The 21,520-nt window shown below is 51.9% G+C and overlaps 1 protein-coding gene across 5 annotated transcripts in view; it reads right to left on the reverse strand.

Annotated features, from left to right (window-relative positions):
• Positions 1 to 2,660: 2,660 nt before the first annotated feature.
• Positions 2,661 to 21,520, reverse strand: part of NTM (neurotrimin) — an 846,452-nt gene continuing 827,592 nt past the window's right edge. For 2 of the 5 annotated variants that reach the window (XM_006098235.3, XM_023761994.1), the window contains 3 exons: positions 18,366 to 18,517; positions 9,406 to 9,438; positions 2,661 to 4,453 (listed from right to left, as the gene is read on the reverse strand). In XM_006098235.3, the coding sequence (XP_006098297.1) occupies positions 4,356 to 4,453; positions 9,406 to 9,438; positions 18,366 to 18,517 (283 nt within the window). In that variant the 3' untranslated portion in view covers positions 2,661 to 4,355. Of the gene's footprint in view, positions 4,454 to 9,405; positions 9,439 to 15,268; positions 15,305 to 18,365; positions 18,518 to 21,520 lie in introns of all 5 variants that reach the window. The other 3 variants (XM_014463876.2, XM_014463877.2, XM_014463878.2) reach the window with 3 other exon arrangements.

Here is a 21,520-nt window from a genome sequence, read left to right on the forward strand (position 1 = left end):
CTTGAATAACAGTAACTGTCATTCCTCATCACCATCAATACCTACAATAAGAAAAACGAACATTCCTGGGTCACTGACTGTGACTACTGCTCCAAGGTTGTAAGTCCCACTCATCAAGACAGTCCTTGGATCAGCACTCATGATGCCCCAAGTTAGGCATTTGAACCCCTTTAACTGCAAACACTTGGGAGCTGCTGCACATCGGTGCGGCTGGAGAGGAGCAGATATTCTGTTGGAAGAAGATACATGGGATTCTACAGGAGTGATTAGACTAGTTAGGGCAGTGATGGCGAACCTTTTGAGCTCAGCGTGTCAGCATTTTGAAAAACCCTAACTCTGGTGCCGTGTCACATATAGAAATTTTTTATATTTGCAACCATAGTAAAACAAAGATGTATATTTTTGATATTTATTTTATATATTTAAATGCCATTTAACAAAGAAAAATCAACCAAAAAAATGAGTTCACGTGTCACCTCTGACACGCGTCATAGGTTCACCATCACTGAGTTAGGGCTTGCATATCCCACACTCGCCCCTCCACACACACATATGAAAGACTATCATGGGAAAATCTGCCAAACCTAAACCATGATCCCCTCAAGGGGCCATCCTACTGTTAGGGGTAGTGGATGAATCCTAAAGTATGATAGTGACGTATGTCTGAGTCTACAGTGGTCTTGTGCACTTGACATCCAGGCCAGCCTGTCGTAGTGGTCTCCATTAGTGCCTGTACAAAGAAACATAACTGCATGCAGTATTCAACATGTTTTTCTCTACTTATGTGAGTGAACATTGTTTGCCATGCTCCTGTTTCCTGAGTTCAAATAGGTCTGGGATTGTCCCCACCAGCTCTCTCAAAGCCATGTCCTCCTGGATTAAACAATGAGTCTGGCTGAGGGTCCTTGCTCATGGGCACCTGAAGCTTCCGTTAAAGACTAAAATTCAGCCCTGACTGGTTTGGCTCAGTGGATAGAGCATCGGCCCGTGGACTGAAAGGCCCCAGGTTCGATTCCAGCCAAGGGCATGTACCTTGGTTGCGGGCACATCCCCTGGTGTGCATTAGGCAGCTGATCAATGCTTCTCTCTCATCGATGTTTCTCTCTGTCCCTCTCCTTTCCTCTCTGTGAAAAATCAATAAAATATATATAAAAAAAGACGAAAATTCAGCAGATGAGTGTGTGTGTGGTGGGGAGGAGTGAGGGCTGTTCAAACCCTAACTACCCCAGTGCCCCCCCACCCCCCTTGAGGCAGATTAGGAAGTTCTAGCTGCTGAATCCATCAGTTAGGGCAAAGCTGGGTCTACCAGGGACATGCTCTCGATGAAACAGAGCCCTAAGGAACCACAGACAGGAAGGGGAATGGAGTTGCAGACAGGTCAAGTGAAGTGTTCCTCATGAGTGGCACTTTACAAAGTTGACATAGTCCCTTTACAAATGACTCCTGGGAGGACGGTGACAGAGTGGTCAAAGAAAGTTTAGTCGTTAAAGTTTTGATTCAAATGGAGGCCATGTGCCGCTGTACTCTTTTCCCAGCAAAGTCTGGGAAGCCTCTCTGTGCAGATGCCTTGGTGTGTTTTATGCAGAGGTGCTTCCGGGCTCCAGTGCAGCAACATGGGAACTACCTGTGTTTCCCTCTCTGGTCCAGGAACCATGCTGGGCATCCAGACCCTCCAATGGGAGTCTGCAGAAGTTCCAGGCATAAGAGGCCTAGCGAGTCTCACCCACCCACTCTCATTGGAAGGGCACAGTCCCCAAGCCCTTGGCTTCAGCTGTTCTAGAACCGATTTAGCCTAAATCTGCCAGGCTGGGCCACACTGTCCCTGACAATTTTGCCGGGAAGCAGTTGCTGTGTCTGACACCTGGGGGTGGGGATAGAAGGGCAGGCCATGAAGCCAACAACCTTTTCTCATTCTTTTCTAGCAGCCACCGGAAATGAATCGCCTCCTTTGCCGACACGCCCTACTCCGCTCAGCTGGACTGACCCCTGAGGACTCAGGTACAGGAATCCTGTGCGTCTCAGCTCTGGCCTGGTTTCCGCCTCTCGGTGAGTCTCAGCCCCAATTTAATTCCCAGAATCAGAGCAGCTTAGAATGATTTGAATATTATTTTGTATTAAAATAGACTTTTCCTCTTAATTTGTGACTAGAGGCGAGCTTTGGAGAGCAGGCCTTGCGGGAAGAGTCCCCCAAACATCAGGTGTTGGGACTTGGGATTATTTAATATCAAGCCACACTGTTTCAAGTTCCTTTCCTTTCCTCTTTTTCCTTCTTTTCTTTTCCGTGCTAGCCGCCCTGGGCTGCCTCCTCGAAATACTCTCACAGAAAAGCCTGTCTTAACTAGATTGACATGTTGCCCAGGTTAGGAGGTGAGCTGCTTGGGCACAAGCAGGGTGCGGCCGGCCTCGGCCAGCATTGGGGACACAGCCCTGTGAGCCCCCTGCCCCCTTGCTTCTGTTAGGAGGACAAGGGGTTTCTGACTGTCCTGTCACCCGAGCACAGACCACAGAAAGAGCCCAGCTCCCGCCAATGAGGGGCTGAAAGAGCAGTTGCTTGAGTCAGGAGCCCGCCCCCTCGGTGTCCTTCACACCGGAGCCAGCCAGGCTCTGCTCCCTCCCCCCTCATCCCCCCCCCCCACTTCAGAATGAGGCACCACACCAGGTGAAGAGGGACATGGAACACTTTTTAATGTCAAGTCAGAGACAACCCCTCCCTCCCCGAACCCCAATCCCACTTTCCCTCATCACACCCAGGACCCCTCCCCGAGGCCTCTCTGGTCCCCAGACTCCGGGGGGAGGAAAAAAGATTATCTAAAAACTGCATTTTCTTCTCTTTCATACACACGCACACACAGGTGGGACATTAAATAAAAGAAACCAAGAGGGTTCAATTCTCCAGTGGTCACAAAGGCATCAGAGATTCCCATAGGGCTCGAGCGAGTGGTTACTGGCTGTTTAGCTGGTTCGGTGGCGTGTTTGTGCGGGGTGGAGGGGGCGGCGCCTGGGCGGACCCCCTCCGGGAGCCACACCTGGAACAGAGGCTGTGCCTGGTGTTAGTGTCGTTTTCTCGTTTCACTGCGTATAAATGTCTCTGACATGTGGATAACGCGCGCAAAAAAAAGGAAAAAAAAGAAAAAAAATAGAGGCAGGAGCTGATTACACAAGTACCAGTAAACTCTATCATCTTTTAGAAGGTCAACACACAGCTAACGCCATATACAGCATGCAGTAATGTCTGAGAACGGACCTGCTGAGAAAGAAAAGGGCTAGAACTCTTAACAAAAAAAATATATGTATATATATGTATATATATACTGTATAATATATGTCATCAAAAGAAGCAGAGCCAACAAACGCAAGGTCGGGTGCAGACCCCCCTTCCACTTCTAAACAGCACGGAGAAGCATAGTCGTGTCTGCATTAAATGCCAGGATGAGGAGAAAGCTGTAGCGCTGGTGGACGTGTTGGTTAAATCATATGTGTGTGTGTGTTTTGTTTTGGTGGATTCGCCAAATCCTCACCGGGCGGTTAATGCCCGGCGTGGGGTCCACCGGTTGTAAACCTAGTTAAGAAGTGCACTATTCATTTTCATCTTTTTTTAACAAACATACTTCTCGTCACCCCTTTCATGTGTGTGTGGTGTTTAGTGTTGCCTTGTTTTCCAGCTAAGTCCTAGACTCACGTCAGAAAATAGAATTAACAGTGAACCAGAATCCCTTATGATCCACGATGCCCATGTAGTGAGGGGAACACAGAGGTGAACGGGGCCTGTGTGACTGCTGACTGTGGGGGTTGGTCGCCATCAGGCTGTTTTGTTTAGGTTCCTTTTTATTGATTTGCTTTTTAAATTTGCGTTTCATAGCACACACGACAGTGGCACAGTCTACAGCGGGGGGGACCCCGCGGCACATGGGGGCGCACGCCTCACTCTGTGTTCGCTTCTAGTGACGGATAGAATTTGGGGACGGCCGACTCCAGAATTTTCCTTGGCAGGGGCCCTGGAGTGGGCAGAGCGGCTGAGCCCTCCTCCACCCCGGAAACAATGCAGCTGGCGGGCGGGTATCCAAAGCCAGGGGTGCGCTCCTCCCATGTGGGAAAAGAAAGAAAACTCAGCTGTACCTACATATCTGCCCGGCCTGCAAGGCGATCGATTTTTCGATTTCCTTTTGAAACGTGATTTCCCAAAGTGTTCTTTGTTCCCCTCCCTCGAATGTGTGTCCCAATCGTCTGTGTCTCGGAATGGCGTTTGATTACATCTTAGTTGGAAAGGGGTTTGCTCTTGCTGTCGGAGGTGCCTTTGCTGGAGGGTTGGTGGTTGCAGTGGCGGCAGCTTCCCTGGTGCGGGCGTGGCACTCACATCAAAACTGGCGCAGGAGGAAGACCAGGAGAGGTAGCAGCCAAAGGCAGCCTGCCCTCCTCGGCGTCCCGTTGCTCACCTCGCTGACGGCGCCTGGGCCTGTGGAGAGAGCACATGAGTCACGAGCAGCCAGAGGAAGAGGGAATGGCGGTGGCCTGGTCAGCTGTCCTTAGGCCTCGCCTCTGGTAAGCCATCTCTCTAACTGGGAGCAGCATCTGGGTTTGTTCCCGCTCCCTATGTAGGGGCTGCGTGACACATGGACCCTCTACAGCTTCCATCCCATGATACACTCTGTATAATGGGGAGCTTTCCCTGGCCAGGAGAACACATGAGGCTCAAGTCCAAGTGTGCTGGTGGCCAGGACTCCTTTCCTGTGTACTAGGCTAAGGCTATGGCTCAAGGTCAAGTTCAAGGAGAAGGTGGCAGGTGTATGAATAGCCCACACAGAGCTTCAATAGCATAAGACCCCCTGTCGTGTGCACCATCACTCAACCACTTCTGCGCACTGCCTGCCTCACCCTTCCCATGGCCCTGCAGCAGCTCCACCTGTTGCCGGAAGGACCTGTTGGACACCACAGTCTGCCTCCCTGCAGCAGCTGCTGCTCAGGCTCAGCGTCCTCCTGCCAATCATCACCTCTCTGGGCTGAGCCCGGCGTCTGCCTGGAGCACTTGGCCTCTTCCCATCTGGCCTCGCTAATAGCAGACCTAGCTCAGGCATCACGCGCCTGAAAAGCCAGACCCAGCTCCCAGGAAGTGGAGGTGGGAACCAGGAAAGACACAGGTGGCCTCTAGCTGTGTCCATGGACGTGCGGGAAGGTTTAGGTGGAGATGGGGATGCGGAACCGCATGGAGAATGTCTGAGTGGGAGGTAGATGGCACCTTCCCCTGGGAGGCACACGCCACCGGGCCTGCTGACAGAGACTCTGAAATGAAGCCAAGAATGAGAGGCAAGAAAACTGAGGTCATAGAATTCCCCAGGAGCTTTCCTATCACCGTGAAGCATAAGCCAGGAGGCTCCCTGAGCCTGGGGGGCAAGAATGCCCACAACCGATGGAGCTACGGTTCCTGAACAGCACACAGGGGTGTTGAGGCCCTGACGAATCAGGCACCCAAGACAGAGGCGCCTGCATGCTCAGCTGCACTGAGTTTAATGGGACTGTGTCCCTACTAAGTGCATGTGCTCACGGGGGTGAAGGAACCTGCCTCGGATGCCAACCATCGGAGACACTTCTGGCTCCTTGGTTCCAGGTGAGATTATTCCTTGGGATCCGAAAACTCGTGCCTGGGAAGCGCTGCCCATATGGTTGTATTTCCTGGGCGGTGGGGAGAAATCTCTGACTACGGGGCAGTGGCTACATCATGATGAGCTTGAAGTGCAGCATGCTCTCCAGCCTCCCGTGTCCTGTGGTCCAGGACCTGACATTCCCAATGCCCGGATTTCTTGGCAGGGCGCGTTCTCATAATGAGAGGCACAAGGGAGGCTATTTACGCTCCACCCTGCAGGGAGGGGACCTTCCCGGCTCCACAGAACCAAGGCCTCAGCCAGGAAGGCCCTCCTCATAGTCCCTCACGGTTGCCTGTGTCACTCTGTTCTCTCCCCGGTATGCTTCTAGGCCAGTGGTCGGCAAACTCATTAGTCAGCAGAGCCAAATATCAACAGTACGATTGAAATTTCTTTCGAGAGCCAAATTTTTTAAACTTAAACTATATACGTAGGTACATTGTTAACTTAATTAGGGTACTCCTAAGGCTTGGGAAGAGCCACACTCAAGGGGCCAAAGAGCTGCATGTGGCTCACGAGCCGCAGTTTGCCGACCACGGTTCTAGGGTGAGAGGCTCTGCTTTCCTCCTATGAGGGAGCCCCTCTGCTCTGGACCCCCAAAGTCCTTCAGACCAAGAGCCTGGCCTGTGCCTGAGGCAGACCCTAAGGCAGCGGTCGCCAACCGGTGGTCCGTGAGGTCCGAAAGGTTGGCGAACGCTGGTCTAAGGCACATGTGGGTTTCACAGTCCATGGGACCAGCAGGCCTTTGTGGGAGCTGGGCTCCATGTTCTCAGGCAGAGGTAGTGGCTGTATTCCATCACCCCACATGCACATGGCATAAGGACTCAATGTGCCCTGCACGCCTGGCACATGGCACGCCTGGCCCCACATGCACCTGTGGGCACATGGCTATTCCTCTCTTGCTCCCCTCAACACTCACAGCTTTGAGACCCAGCCCCCATTCATGCCGGCTCACTCCGCCCTCTCCCTCCTCCTGGCCATGCCTAGCAGAGGCCCTGTGGGAAGAGAGAGGGGAACGAAGCACAGTGCCCAGCACGTGGATGCTCTCCTGCATTCCCTCCTTGCAGGCCCCCCACCAGGGGAGATGCCACAGGCCAGGCACGCCGCCCAGCAGGGCCTGGCTCGTTACCTTACCATGAAAGGAAACCTTGTTTTCGGGCGAGGGACTCTGCAGCACCCAGGGGAGGCTGTTGTGACTGGTGCCCCCCGCCCCTGGGCACCTCGCCTGGCAGGGCAGTCTGCAGGTGCTCCTCTGTGGGCCTGCTGCCTGCTGGGTGGCACCACAGGGAGCCCATCAGGAGGGGTCCCAACCTGTTGTGTCAGAAAACTCTTCCCATAGAAGCAGGAAAAGGCCGTCAAGTGCCCAGAGCCTCCTCTTGGTGCATTGTTACCCTGGACAAGCTCCAGGGAACTCTCTGGTGCTCCTGTCTCCTGTCCCTGACCCACAGGGGCTGCCTCTCACTGTGGGAGCCTCATCCAGTCTGCCTTCACCCCATCCACACATGATCCCCTCGCCCTAACCCGTCGTCGGCAAACCTCGGCTCATGAGCCACATGCAGCTCTTTGGCCCCTTCAGTGTGGCTCTTCCACAAAATATCACGTTCGGGCACGCACGTACAGTGCGATTGAAACTTCGTGGCCCATGTGCAGAAGTCTGTATTTTGTGGAAGAGCCGGTATTTTGTAGAAGAGCCATACTCAAGGGGCCAAAGAGCCGCATGTGGCTCGCAAGCCGCGATTTGCCGAGCTGCAGTTTGCCGACCACTGCCCTAACCCATCCTTTTTCCAGCACAAAGCTGCGCAGGAGGGGGGAGACAGGCAGGGGTTCCCACACATCCTCTCTGAGGTGGCCAAGCAGCTCTCCTGTCCCTTTCCATGAAGGTTCCCACTCAGGCCTTGACCCCTCAGGCTTATTCTTTATGATAATTCCAGGGTCACGTCTCTACCATTGCAAACGGATCACGTTACAAATCTTCCAGATTCCTCTGGCCACCACAAATCTCCCACCTGTCTGGCAGAGTGCTCCACATTTCATAATCTGCTCGCTTTTCTGCCTCCTTAGCTATTCTTCCTGCCAGATGTCTTTCAGTGTCTCCCTTCCCCCAACTCCGTGCAACATGAGCTCATGTCACCTGCACACACTCGTACATGCACACACGAGCATATACCTGCCAACCATGTTCCTTTCCCTTCTCATCCTCACACCCCCTGTCCCTGAAATGCTTTTTACTCAACTCACTCACACCTTATTCCAGGTCCTGTTCTGGCCTCCAGTCACCTCCTCCAGGCAGCCTTCCTTGACTTGCTGTGGTTTGTTTCCATGGCACCACATGCATCCCACTATTGAAATGCCTACCACCCTGCATTATACTTCTCTGATTCCCTCCTCTGTGCTGCAAGCTTTTTAAAGCCCCTGTGTCTAATGGGGCCCTTGGCGGGTATTTGATAAGTGCTTGTTGGAGGGGAAAAAAAGAGCCAGAACATTGCGATACATGTAGATAAGCCCATATTTTCTGTTTTTCTTTCTCTTAAGATTCTATTTAAAGAAAAAAGAAATAACTACAAAACAAACTCTTGTCCTGCCTTTTGCTTTACCTCAATTTTCTCTTTCAAACACCGTTTCCCTCTTTTCCAGTAGAAGTCACTGCAAAGCCCTTGGTTGAGGGAGGGGTACCTCTGGGTGGGACATCAGGCCAAGTGCGTGCATTTAGGGGGGTCCCAGCCCCAAGAGCCGCTAGCACGCTGAGGACTGCTGTCCGCACTCCCACAGGTGGAAACTGAACCTCAGAGCTCCAGTGACTTCCGCTAAGGTCCCTCTACTTCTATCTCCAAACGCAGTTTTCCTTCCCCCTCCCTCACAGCTATTCCACGTGACTCACTCCTCTGTGGGAAATACAGAGGGGAGGGAGGACCTGGGCCACCCCATCCGGGCACTGGTTAAGGTGGGGACCACACAGGCCATCCCCCGCTGCCCAGCACATGGAAGAATGCTATGACATGACCTTTTGTCCAGGCATTGTGTCCAGTCCTGGAGCAAGGCTCTCCCAGAGCCTTTGTGGCCAGGTGACAGCTCTGCCCATCTACCTGGTGGCATGGGCCACACCTGTGAGACCTCCTCCGATAGTCATCCAGTCACACCTCCACTCTATGCTGGATGCCTTTATTGCCTCTGTCTCACTAGAGAGCTGCAGAGGCCTAAAGAGACTATCAGGACAGGATCCAGGAAAACTAATGAGTGTCAATTATTCATCAGAAACATCTGGCAAGAATGAAAGCCTCAAACAAGACCCATTTTATTCCTAGCCTAGTGACTCACACAGACCTTCCCCCTTCCTTCCACTTTCCTCTTCCTCCCACCACTTCCCTTCCAGTTCTACGTTAGAGCAAGATAGCGCGGGAGAAAGAATGGGGTAAGCCAAGGGCAGCATGCAAGGTCTAAGAAGATGGGAGCATTAGAGCATCGATGCGCAAGGAAAGAGGCAGGCCTGGTACAGGGGCACCCAGATGTGGAGACATTCCGGGCACTGACAGGTGCTCATTAGTGCTGCCAGCAGAGAAGTTAGACTCCTGCCAGGGGAAGCTACCCAGGGAGAACGGCATGTCCTCGGGGATGGGTTAATCTGAATTGAGACAGCCCCAGGGCCGGGTGGAGGCCCACTGGGCTGCTCCCTGTGGTTAGCTCAGAACAGAAGGCACCTTGAGAGCAGGCAGAGTTTGGCATATCCCATCCTCACCAAGGCAGTCGCTGCCTAGGAAATAAACATACCAACCTTTCCAAGGGGTCAGGGCTGTAGATTTCACTTCTAAAAGAAATGAAAAAACAAGCCACTGTTAAGGTAGAAAGCAGTCGGAGGTACCTGCTCGGCCCTCAGAGGGTGTGGAGGATGCGCCAGCATTCCCAGCCCTCTCGCCTTTGCCTCTTGCTGTCCTGACCACAGTCCAACCCTCATACGTGCTCCCCTCCGGTTTGCTGGAAAGCCACTTGCCATATGGGTGAGTTGGGGAAAGATATGAATGATGTTCAAATTCAGCTGCCTACCCAAAGAGCGCCAACACCTCCCGCTTGCCTTAGCAGGGGACATGGGTGTACCTTCAAGCCTGAGGCTCCAAGCCACTAGATACTTCTTTGTAGAACAACTTTCTTCTTTGACCACCCTACTATCCCTTCATTAGGTGAAGTCTATAGGGCTTAAGTATAAAATTGGCACCCACAAATGAATTATACTACAGCAATTTGAACATACTAACAGGTACCCAAGCTATGTTTGAGATGTAAAAGTTTGACCAGCATTCATGGATTCATCTTAGAAATACTGCTGAGCTAGACTGCATGAGCCAGATGAGCCCAGAACTTGGCTACATGACCTCTCCTGATGAGTCAGGCTATACCGAGTGGGGCCAGAGGGCTTCATCTCTCTGGGCCAACCTGAGGCTGGAAGACCTGCATCTATGTTGCTGGACTTGCTGGGACTATGGAACTACTGGGGCTCCAGCTCTTCTCTACTGACTAGACCATCAAATGCCCCCTTTTCCTCAACTTCAAGCTCTCAGAACAAGCCACAGAGCCTTTTCTGTTGATCACCCGTCTTGAGTGGCCTGAAGTGCTGATAATCTCTCATTTTTTACCTCCAATTTTAGCTACAGGCCTCCGCAGTTGTTCACCTTGGATATAAAGAGGATGAAAAATCATTTCACAATGTATCTGTACATCAACGCCCTACAATGTACACTTTAAATGTCTTCAGTTTTGTCATTTATCCCTTAGCAAAGCTGAAAAAAATGAGAACATGATGTTCAAGTCTCTTGCATTGAAGTGATGCCATTCTCTGTGCAAAGATCTCCCATGCAGGAGGAAAGACAACTTAGCTATAACTTGACCTCAACTAAAATAAAGCATTTGACCAGAATCAGAACGTATACTTCTGCAGTCAAGCTCTCGATCTATTCTTTAAAGGCACCTGCGATACCATATCCCTCTTGATCTAAGTGGGCATTAGCAACCCTGGGAAGCCACTCTGGTAAAATGTAAGAGGAGGGGGTGGGATCTGTGATCAAAGAGCGATCCAGAGATGATCCTGTCCAGAGCAGGGTGGCCGAGAAAAGACGGGCATGCTGCTGCCATGCGCCTGTGTTTAGTAGAGAAGTTAGACTTCCATGGGGTGACTGCTGGGCTGCAAGAGCCAGACCCGGAGTTAAGGAAGGACTATGTTCATGAATTGTCTCATTCAGGTTCCACTGACTTGAGTCTCTGTCCCCAGAAGGAGGGTCATGGGAAGGAGGGAGGGTGTATGAAGAGAGGTTCTTAGAAGGATAGAGCAGTCACAGGCCTTTCACTCCAGAACTCAAGCAGAGCAAGTGCAGGGCCCATAGAGTGACAAGTGCTATTTTGGACTGGAGTGAGGATGCAGGGAAGGGTTCTACCTGGTCATCTGTCCTGTCGGAAGGCTCAATAAAAGAACAAAATTGAGAGCATGTTTCTGCAGAAGTGATTTTCTGTAGGGTCAATCAAGTTCTGAAAACAACTTCAGGTGAATTGTTCCTACCCAGCTACTCCCCCCAAATCTCCAACACATGCTACTTGTATGAAGGGCAGGGCTTTCCTGAACAAGATGGCCGCATAGGTGAACGCCCGTACTCACCACCACCCTCAACCACATCAAAATTACAACTAAAATACAGAACCACCATCATCCAGAACCGCCGGAAGCTGGCTGAATGGAAGTCCTACAACTAGAGAAGGAAGGAAGAAAGCGCACTGAGACTGGTAGGAGGCGCGGAACAGACTGGACTGGGCCAGCACCCACGTGAGCTGCTTTCTAAATCCAGAGGGAGGTGGTCTCTGCGGAGGCCGCCTGGAGGAGCAAGGGGGCCCAGCCTCACACCAACCCCAGCCCAGGATCCCAGAACTGGGAAGGGAAGCCTCTAGGGGCAATAAGAACTACTGGCTGTAAAAACCAGTGCGGATTGAGACTCAGTGACACAGAGGCTGCTGCGAGTTAACCCTTGGCTATCATACAATTCCCCCCAAAAAACCAGGCCTGTGTTTTCCTTACTAAGAGCTTGATTAAATGTGTGCTTTTCCTGTCACTATATGAATGGCAGGCAAGGTAAATGGGAGCAAATATTCAAAAGATAGAAAAACTGGGTTGAAAAAAACAAACAAAAGAACCCCACCCCCCAAGCCTCCAAGCCAGTGTCTCTGGTCAACCTACAAAGTAATCTTTTTGGCAGGAAAGCCACTGTTCATACCTGTACCTACGTAAGCCCAGGGCTGCCGTCTGATTCTCCTGGGCAGGGGAGGGCTGGTTTCAAGTCAGGATGAATAGATAAACCTTCTAGAAAAAGGATAAGAATTCTTTGTTTTTACACCTTCTGATATTTAGACACAAGTGCCATAGAAACGCTAACTGCTGGCCCTGGCCAGTTTGGCTCAGTGGATAGAGCATCGGCCTGAGGACCAGAGGGTCCTAGGTTTGATTCCGGTCAAGGGCACGTACCTTGGTTGCAGGCTCCTCCCCTGCCCGGGCCCTGGTCGGGGCTCCTGTGGGAGGCAACCAATCAATGTGTTTCTCTCACATCGATGTTTCTTTCTATCTTTCCCTCTCTCTTCCACTGTCCCTAAAAACCAAAGAAAAAAATATCCTTGGGCGAGGGTAAACCAAAGAAAAAAGAAAGAAATGCTAACTGCTGGAGGGCTGGGCCTCATGAACCATCTGTAATCCTCGGCAGGGGAGGACCCATCCTCTCTCTACTGCAATTTCCCCCTCCGGATACAGTGTGCTTTAGTGCCCACTCTTTAGGAAGTTGGTTTGACGGTCACGGTGAGGCTCACAGGCATTAATCAGCCCACCTTTCCCAGCCCACTGATACCATCGGATCTGACTCCCGGCCTAGGAGATAAAAGACGAAGGACCGTGATGGGAGACGAACAGCCACCCAGCAGCTGAGTCTGCAGTGTGGGCCGCTCTCCTGCCCGCCAGCCAGCTCAGTGAGGGATGGCGGCGCGTCCCCGAGTCCGTATTTCTCATGGCAGGAGTCCGGCCCCACCAAATATTAATAGGAGAGGGTGACAGGCCATCTGTTGTGTTTGCAAAAGGGGAGCAGAGGAATATTTCAAGGGTGGCAGAAAATGCTGAGGAGGGATGAAATCTTGTACAAGAATCTTTCTAGTCTATCCAGAGCGGGGAGGCAAGACAGCTCGGCACGTCCCTTAAAGCGACGCTCCCTGTCAGTGAGATCCAGGCACCTGTTCAAATCTCGCTTGGTATTCCTGAGACAAAGTGAGCAGAACTTGGGGGGGGTGCTCTGAGAAAATAGATAGTTCGCTGTTCTGTGGGAGACTAGCAAAGGAGGAGGAAGGGGGTGCAGGGGAGACACAGATGAATGAGAAAAAAGCCCAAGATGGCATGCTTGCATGCCCAAGCCTTTCCCCTTTCTTTCCCCCCAGGGATGCATCTCCTAAATGCTGAGGGACCCATGAGGCTTGCAACCAGGGCAGCAATGGTCAGGGACAATTCATTCCCAGCAAACCGCCTAACCCTGTCCCCAAGATCCCTTCTCTTTTCTCACTTCTCCATCAGCCTAGGCTCATTTCCCCAACCCTTTCTTGTTTCACTGTCCCCAAACTTTAATAAACATCCTCTAAAATTAAACAAGAAAGCAAATGCCCAAGATACAATATTTCTCTAAATACTCCTTAGTTGTACAAAAGCATCCAACAGTTACCCTGAAAACCACACTAACCCGAATGTTGGAATGTTCCAGATGCCCACAATCTACCACGTCTGGCCCTTCTCCTTGCTTTGCCTCCACTGAGAAGCGTGAGGGTTGAGTGTATCCCGCGAGTCAGAGTGGAGACAGGCAGAGAGACCCTTGTTCCCCCAGGCACCGTAGACAGCTGTGCACAGCAGACAGCTGCCGGGAGCGAGGCAGGGCGGCTCTGTCTCAGCAGGTGCAGCCTGACAATGGAGGCCCTGCTCGGGTCCCAGCTCAGCGGCCTGGTAGCGATGTGCTTGCTTCTGGTCGGCTTTGTTCCCGTCTTTGGTGTAGACAATGCTCCCTCCATCAGCTAAGTGCACCTTCCGTCAAACACTAACTCCCTAGCAACCACCACCTGGTTTAAAAGCTCCCGTTCCCCCTAAGTGATCAGAATGAGCTTAGTCGCTTCTAGAAGCACATCTTGGAGCAGTAGCATCTTAGCTCCGGTCTCACGCTTCCCTTTGTCCCTCCATGCTAGGTACTGTCTGATGCCCTCTCTGTCAGATCTGTGCACGTGCCTCTCACAGAGGCGCCATACGTTAAACCTGAACGTTTCCATTGAGTTCACTTTTCCTCCCTATTCCATTCTCCCCTTTGTGGCTCATCTCCAAGGCACCCTGCATGGCTACGGTGAATAATGCAGCCCCCAAGTTTTTCATGATAAAAGTATTTTTCTTTATCGGTCAGCTTCCCAGATAATCCATTTCCTCCCACCTCTTCCCCAGCCCTGCAAGCCAAATGCCCTCCTCCAATGATTGCACAGCTGGATGTGAATGGACGCACAGGCTGGTGTGGGTGAGGGGGCATGAGAAAGGCCAGGGGGTGGGAGTGCAGGGGGAGAAAGCCATTCCCCTCCTTGTCTCCACAGCTGCCTTCCTGCCGGGCTAGCTTGTGGTAGGCAGTGCCCTCCGGAGGGGACAGCAGCATACACAGCTGCATTCTCCCACTCAGACCTCGGCCACTTCTGCCCGAAGGCTTGGCCACAGTCCTCATGGATGATGCTCGCTAGGCTAGTGGACCTTGAGAGAATGCGAAGGGCTGTACAAACAGAGGCAAGAGATGCTGGAGTCTGACACCTGAACAGGCTCTAAGTGGAGGGTGATGAAGGGGGCTGGGAAGAAGGGCTGGAGAAATGAGTTAATGACCCCCTAGGGTACACTGAGAGATGCCCTTGCCTTTCAGCTTTAATGATTCAAACACACCGCCCAGTTGTCAAAGACTTTTCACTTCGCGCCCTCAGTTGAATGGGAGAACAACTCTAAGGTACATAAGGCAGATCAATTCCCATTTGTAGAAGAGGAAACTGAGTCTCAGCAACGTTTAGTGACTTGTCCCAGAGCACAGAACTGCTAAAAGCCAGGCCTTGAACTAGATCTCAAGGGCATCCCACTCCAGACAACTGCATGCTGACCAGCGAGCATGTTGTGCCATGCCCTGCCCACCCCTCCCACCTCCCCTGCTCCCAAGAACCTCCCTGGGAACCAGGTGATGCATTTTAGGGAATATTTGAACCTTCCGGTACCTGGTATTTGCCACTTTGCTGAGCGTCCATCAATAGGACCCGAGCTATGAAAACTGCTCAGTGGGTCGCAGGTGTCTTCCTGTTGGTCCTGACTCAGTCCCTCAAACTTGTGAGTCTCTGGGCCTGGAGATGCTAATAATTTTTTTTTCCTTTCCCCCCACCAGCCCTACTGGAGAAGTGTGGGCAAGGGTTTCACCAACTCCCAGTAACCACCTTAGCTTCCCCTGCCATCTTCTAAGCCACTTGACACGTAGGAGCCTCAGGTAACACACAGAGGGGCAGGGGAAGGGCGCGGGGGAGATGGGGACAGGGAGGGGGAGGGGGAGAAACCATAAAGCAAGGGGGATACTGACCTTGCAACAAAGTTGAGCTTGTGGGCTCATTTAGTTCTAAATCGGGTGAGGGACATACAGGAGAGAAAAATGAAAACAAACACATATATTATATACAGTAGCTATATATTGGCCATATATAGTTTGTATACTGCCTTTCACAAACATCTCTGGAGCAATGGATAAATAAAGGAAGACACAACAACCAAGGTGGTGGGACACAATGCAGCGTGGGGGACACAAACGTGAGTGCTCTGTGCTTCCGAACTTGGACGTGAAGGCTGGGAAGTGAGGGGGCTGGAGGCCGGCACGTTGTCCAGTGCACTGGACAGACGCTTCCACCCTTAGCTTGTGCTGAGCTGGGTACTGATATGGTAACAAAGGACTAGCGTTTTTGTGTGTGTGTTTTTCTAGATGAGATTTCTGTCCCCCACCCCCATCCCATTGTTTCACTTTGGAAAACCAAGTCCAGAAATTTCTGTTCCCAAGGCTCCCGGGCAGGAAGGAGGTCCCCCAGGAGTCTTAGGGGCCAGGTGCTCAGAACCCTATTGGTTCTGGGCCCAGATAGGAAGGGCCACCCCTGCCCCCATTTGGGTTAGATTCCGGCCAAGGGGGGATTCTCCCAGCACCAGCCTTCCTCACTTTCCAACCTTCGGGTCAGGTGGATGGGTGTGCTTAGGTGGTAACGTAGCTGGCTTGTTGTGATGCTATGGAAGCGTGAACCTCCTCACCAAGTCTGTGCATTCCCATAAAGTAAAGGCTGCCTTAGAACTTGCTGGATGGCTGTGAGCTGACGGGGTTTTCCAAGGATAGAAAATGACATGGAAACCCTTCTAATCGGGTAATATTTGTCCAAAGGCCTTGGTGATGGTGGCCTCAGTAATGAGCTCAGGGGCTGCAGGGGCTGCCCGAGGGGCCTGGAAACAGTCACTGGCTCAGGGATGGAGTGTCCCGATTTCCAGGGAACCGTGTGTCCCCTGCAGCATTTGTGTGGTGGGCTCCTCCGAAACCGTCTCTCTTTAGAGACTAAAATACTGGCGTCTGCTTGATTCAATGGGGAAGATGCTACAGACTTTCCTCCCTCGAGGTTTAGCCTGTAAAGGCCCCGAGACCTCTTGCATTGAAGAGCAACCCGTGTGTGCTCCATGCATCGGTGCTTGACCCAGATTCTCTGCACGTGTGTCAATACCTGCTACCATTTTTAATGTGTTCTTCAAAGAGAACCCTGGGCTGCGGGAAGCTGGAAATTGTAGGAATGCCCCCAATGTCACACGGGGTGAATGCCCACAGAACGACGGCAGGACGGGGGTGGGGGTGGGGGGTAGGGGGTGGGGGGGAGGTTTAATTGTCTCACTGGGGTCTGCTGAAAAGAGCAGATTCAGGACACATCCTGCACTGCCCTTCTTATCACAAATGACAGTTACTTCGCTTTTAAAGTTTGCTTTTTCTTCCTGTTCTCAGCTTAAGGGGAAGAAGCCAGGGGATTACGTAGGAGCGATGAAGCCAATTGCAACACCATTTCATGCATCCAAATCAGAAGAGGGAGGTCAGAGGTGGAGGGAGACTGGGGGACAAGGACCACTGAGGGTGGAGAGAGCACTGGGCGGCGGGCAGGAGAGCCAGGGAGAGCCTGAGATCTGCAGAGCAAGGGGAGGAGGGGCGCCTTCCTTTCTAATCCTGGCCCTTCTGCTCATGCAGACAGACACCTGCCAGAAAGCCACAAAGGCCTGACAAACGCGAGAGGCAATTATGACTCTCCCTGTGTGAGGGATGTCAGACAGATCAATCACCCGCATCACAGCGCCCGCCGTCCATTCCCAGCACCAGCTCTGGGATCGAGGGCGGCCTCGCCCTTCCCAGCCCTGTTGGGTAAAGCTGGGCTTCATGTCATGCGCTGGGTCAAAGGAAGATCGGATGTGATCTGGAAGCAGAGGCAGGACAATGGGCAGCACACACGGGCTATTAGGGGCAAGCTGGGTACACTGTGCATGGAGGGCAGGAGGCCGAGCCAGGGGAAGCGGGCGAGGTACGTGAAGCTATGGGATTATCTGGGAGTTCTCCAAACGAAAGGGAGTTACGTTCTTGCCAATCACCTGCTAACTTCCTCATCTTTCTCTCCTCATCCCCTTGGAGAGTGTGTGTTTGCACGGGAGACTGAAGGGGTAGAGATTGGAAAAAAAATTCGCGGCCTGAACTTGGTGAGGTCTGGAGGGAACTGCCCCCAAAGCAAGGAGAAATGAACCCTGGGTCCCATAAGGAGAATCTGCAACTACTGAGGGGAGGAAGACCTCCCCAGGGGCCTGACAGGGCAAACGCTCCCCCAGGTCACACTGGGCAGCTGCTCTGCTCACAGAAGGAGACACCGGGCCCACAGGGGGGCTGGTTCATTGGCCTCCTTTGCTTCCATCTGGCACCAATAGCATCACCAATGTGTAACGAGTGCCCAGCCATTTGCCCTGCACCTATGAGCCCTTCGCTAAGTCGTTGTTGAATGAATCGATGCATGAATGACTATGTCACTCTGTCACGATGGCGGCTTCCTTGCACACATATTCCTTAATCCAGCCAGACAACACGTGTTGATACAAATGGACACTAGAGAAATCCCCATAGTCTCTGCTTATTCTCCCCCTGAAACTATTAGTATTCAGGATCCCAATTCAGGCCCACGATTCCACTTCTATACATAGAATTCCGTTTCTCTCATGTCCCAATGGCCAGAAAAAGTTTCAGAAGTGGTTACCATCTCACACGAATTCGGTGAACAAAGCATTGATACAGTAAATGTTCCTCCCTGGCTCTTCACTGTTCCACCCAATCATAGTCCCCATCCTCAGTTTAAGAGAGATCATTGAGGAGAAAACAATTAAATGTCATTTCAGCATCACCAAATCCTTTTCTCCTGTCTCAGGATTTTTCCCATTATAGAATGAAACATGAGCATTCTTTTTAAAAATTCTCCCTCTTCCGGCATCTCTCTCTCATCCTTCTTCCTCTTCTCCCTCACCCTGGCCTCACTACTCCTGATTTTCTTCTCCTTTCCCTCTGGGCCTCTCTTCCCAACTCCTCCTGCTCTGCCTGACCCGCTCCTTTCTGCCCAGCTCAGGGCTCATCTTACCAAAGAGTGTGATGCTGGCATTGGTGTGGCCGAGCCTGTTGGAGGCGACACACGTGTAGTTCCCATAGTCGTGCTCTGAGACATTGAAGAAGATGAGCTTCGAGAGGAAGGGTCTGTTTTCCACTTTCACCCCCTTCTTTCCTTCAGCCAGCCTGCGACGAAGGAGAGAGACAAACAAAAGAGACGGTTATACTTTTCTCACAGGAAGTGGACTCTGGAATTAGTGATCATCTCATCCCGCCTTCTGACATTATGCCCACCTTCCCCCCTCAACGACACAGCAAGTTCACGCACAATGACTGTGATTTATGTCTCTATTTTCTGTAGGTGCCTGGAGGCCCATGTGGCACTGTGAAGACATCTAACACCTCTCAAGGCAGGTGCCTCCAAAATACACACTGTCCCAACTGCGTGACATTCACGGAGCGAGTGCTCAGAAGTATGGACTTAATTGACGTCGATGATAATGGAAATGGAAATGGTGATGGTGATGACGACAACCATGAAAATGAACAACTCAAACTTCAAAGAGAAGGACAACCTGAGGGGTTTGAAGAAAATAAACAAACAAAACACCCACAATGCTCTTCAAGCACCTGGGCAATAAATTCTTCCCCTGAGAGTCTGAGGCATTCTGCACATAATACCTGACTGTGGACTGTGAATGGGAAACAAGAACCAGGGATCATTCTGAATCCCTGGGCTCTGGAGGCCTGAGAGAGGCGATGTGCAGAGTATCCTAGCAATTGGTCTGGGAGGGATTAGAGACGCCCGAGGATATGACCCCACAGAGCCGGGACAGTCTCTGGGACAACCCGCCCTGGCAGTCCCATATGCCGCAGGGCTCATGCTGGTGGTGGGGGCCACGACAGAAGTGCCACAGGTAGCTAGTGAGGAAAGCAGTTAGACACACTTGTGAGAGCCATGGATTCTATTACTGGGTAGAGGAAGAGGGTGAGGAGAAAGCTGTTGAAGGGGTGGGTGAGGCCCTATCTTCCACTGTAGGGGTCGCTAGCAGCAATTCCTATTGCGATGGCATGTCTACACAGAAATCACAAGACCAACCCTCTTCTTTTGAAAAATTCTGGAATGTTCTTTTTCAGAGAATGGGCATTAAGCTAACATGTCCCTTTCCCTGAAATGACCTGTCTGCCCAGCCTGGAAGCTGAGTCTGTGTTTTGGGGAAAATGAATACTTGTGGGGGGAACAAATCCTTCTGCGTGGAGGATCTCGGGGAACCTGGTCGCACACTTCAGTGCCTGTTGAGAGTCTGGCTGGGGCAGGATGCGGGCAGAGTAAACAATGTCAAGATGAACACATCTGGGAACAGGCTCTGGGGACATGAATTAGGGCAAATAGCTGGCATCAGAGTCATCACGCTGAGAAAGACAATATTCTGGCGGAAATAGAAAGTGGAGCGCAGCAAGACAATGATGAGAAAGCGCGTTGTAAACTGGAAAATGTTATTCAATCTGATCTATTTCTATGGAGTTGGGCATGGAGAGCTCCCGCCTGTCCCTGGTCACAGCAGGGCTGGCACAGAGGACAGCGGCTCTGTCATTATCTGAAGGTGTTATCTCCGTAGGACCCCAGGATGCCTCTCTCCTCTGCCAGACCCACAGCACCAGTGACCACAGAGAAGCCGGGTCTGGCTTCAGTTCCCACCCAGCATCTGTCCCCAGGGGAGTCGGGGGTTAGCTGGAGGGACTCGCCTTGCTTTTCATGATGTCGATTCTCCCCGGGGAGCCTTTCTTTCTAGGGGCAGTGAACTGGCCTGAGCCCATGAACTTCATTAAAATGTGAGCACTGTCCCCATGGAATGAGGAGTCCGGCTGTGCAGCCAGACACCAGTTCCAGTTCCAGCTTGCTATGTCGATATTGATCCTCTAGGGCAGTGGTTCTCAACCCCTTTGGCGGTTGAACGACCCTTTCACAGGGGTCACCTAAGACCATCCTGCATATCAGATATTTACATTACAATTCATAACAGCAACATTACAGTGATGAAGTAGCAACGAAAATAATTTTATGGCTGGGTCACAACATGAGGAATTGTATTTAAAGGGCCAGAAGGTTGAGAACCGCTGCTCTAGGGGGTGCTGTGCAAAGAAGGTGCTGAGGCCCACCCATCAGGAGGCTTCTGAGAGCTGCTCTAGCTTACGGACCCCCTTTGCCAGTTGGATGCCATTCCTGGGCTGGGGACAAAGAAGGCTTCACCTCATAACCAGGCTGAGAGTTAGATGTCAGCGCTGTGGTGGGGAGCCACCGGCCCAAAGCAGGTTCCTCCTTGACAGCGCTGAGATGTCTTTAGCTAAAAACAGCGCCAGCAGCAGTTTGCGCCACTTTGTGGCTTCTGGGAGGCCCCACATTTCCTAGCCACGCTGCTACCAGGCTTGTTTCTTAATGCACCTGAAGGCTGGTTCCTGGCTCAGCTCCCCGAGGATGGGTGGCCCTTAGTAATGACAGCACCCCATTTTCCCTCGCTCTGATGGATGTCACGCACAATGGCCTGCAGTGACAGGTGCTTCGTCTACTCAAAAGGAGACTTTTACCCTAACATTTGAGAAAACAGCTGTCCCCATCGCACAGAGTCCCTTGATGTGCCTCAGAAGTCCACTCCTCTCCCTGGAAATGTGAACTGGGTTAGAGCTGACCTTCCCCCGGGCAGAGGTCATGTGCTCTCCCAGACCTGCCTGTCGGGGGTTCCTGCCAGCCTTGGTGGGTGGGGAGGACGGGCAGCAACAAGGGCCTTGAAGGCAGAGATGTTCTTGTTAAACTGGGTGCCCGGAGGACAGACAACTCATCCGATGGAAGAACACCGGAAATAAATAAATGAACAGCAAGTGGAAAACCGACCTGAACTAGTTAAAGGAGAGAAAAGAAGCTGCCATGAGAACACAGAGGAAGAAAGTCTCGAAGTTGCCAGAGCCACGGGCCTCTGAGTCCCTCCCGGTGATGCTCGCTGACTTCCTCCTCCGGGAAAATCCTGGAGGAGACCAGCCCTCCAATGGCGCCGCCTTCCTGCCAGCAGAGCCCCCACCCCCTCCTCACCGTGGCCACTCCTGCCTGTGGCCTGCGCTACTCTCCTCCACAGAGTTTAGGACCCTGCTTTCCCATACATTTCAATTGTATTTTTCCTCCATAAAAATAGAAAA

The sequence above is a fragment of the Myotis lucifugus genome, unplaced genomic scaffold, assembly GCF_000147115.1.
Source record: "Myotis lucifugus unplaced genomic scaffold, Myoluc2.0 scaffold_225, whole genome shotgun sequence".
NCBI lineage: Eukaryota > Metazoa > Chordata > Mammalia > Chiroptera > Vespertilionidae > Myotis > Myotis lucifugus.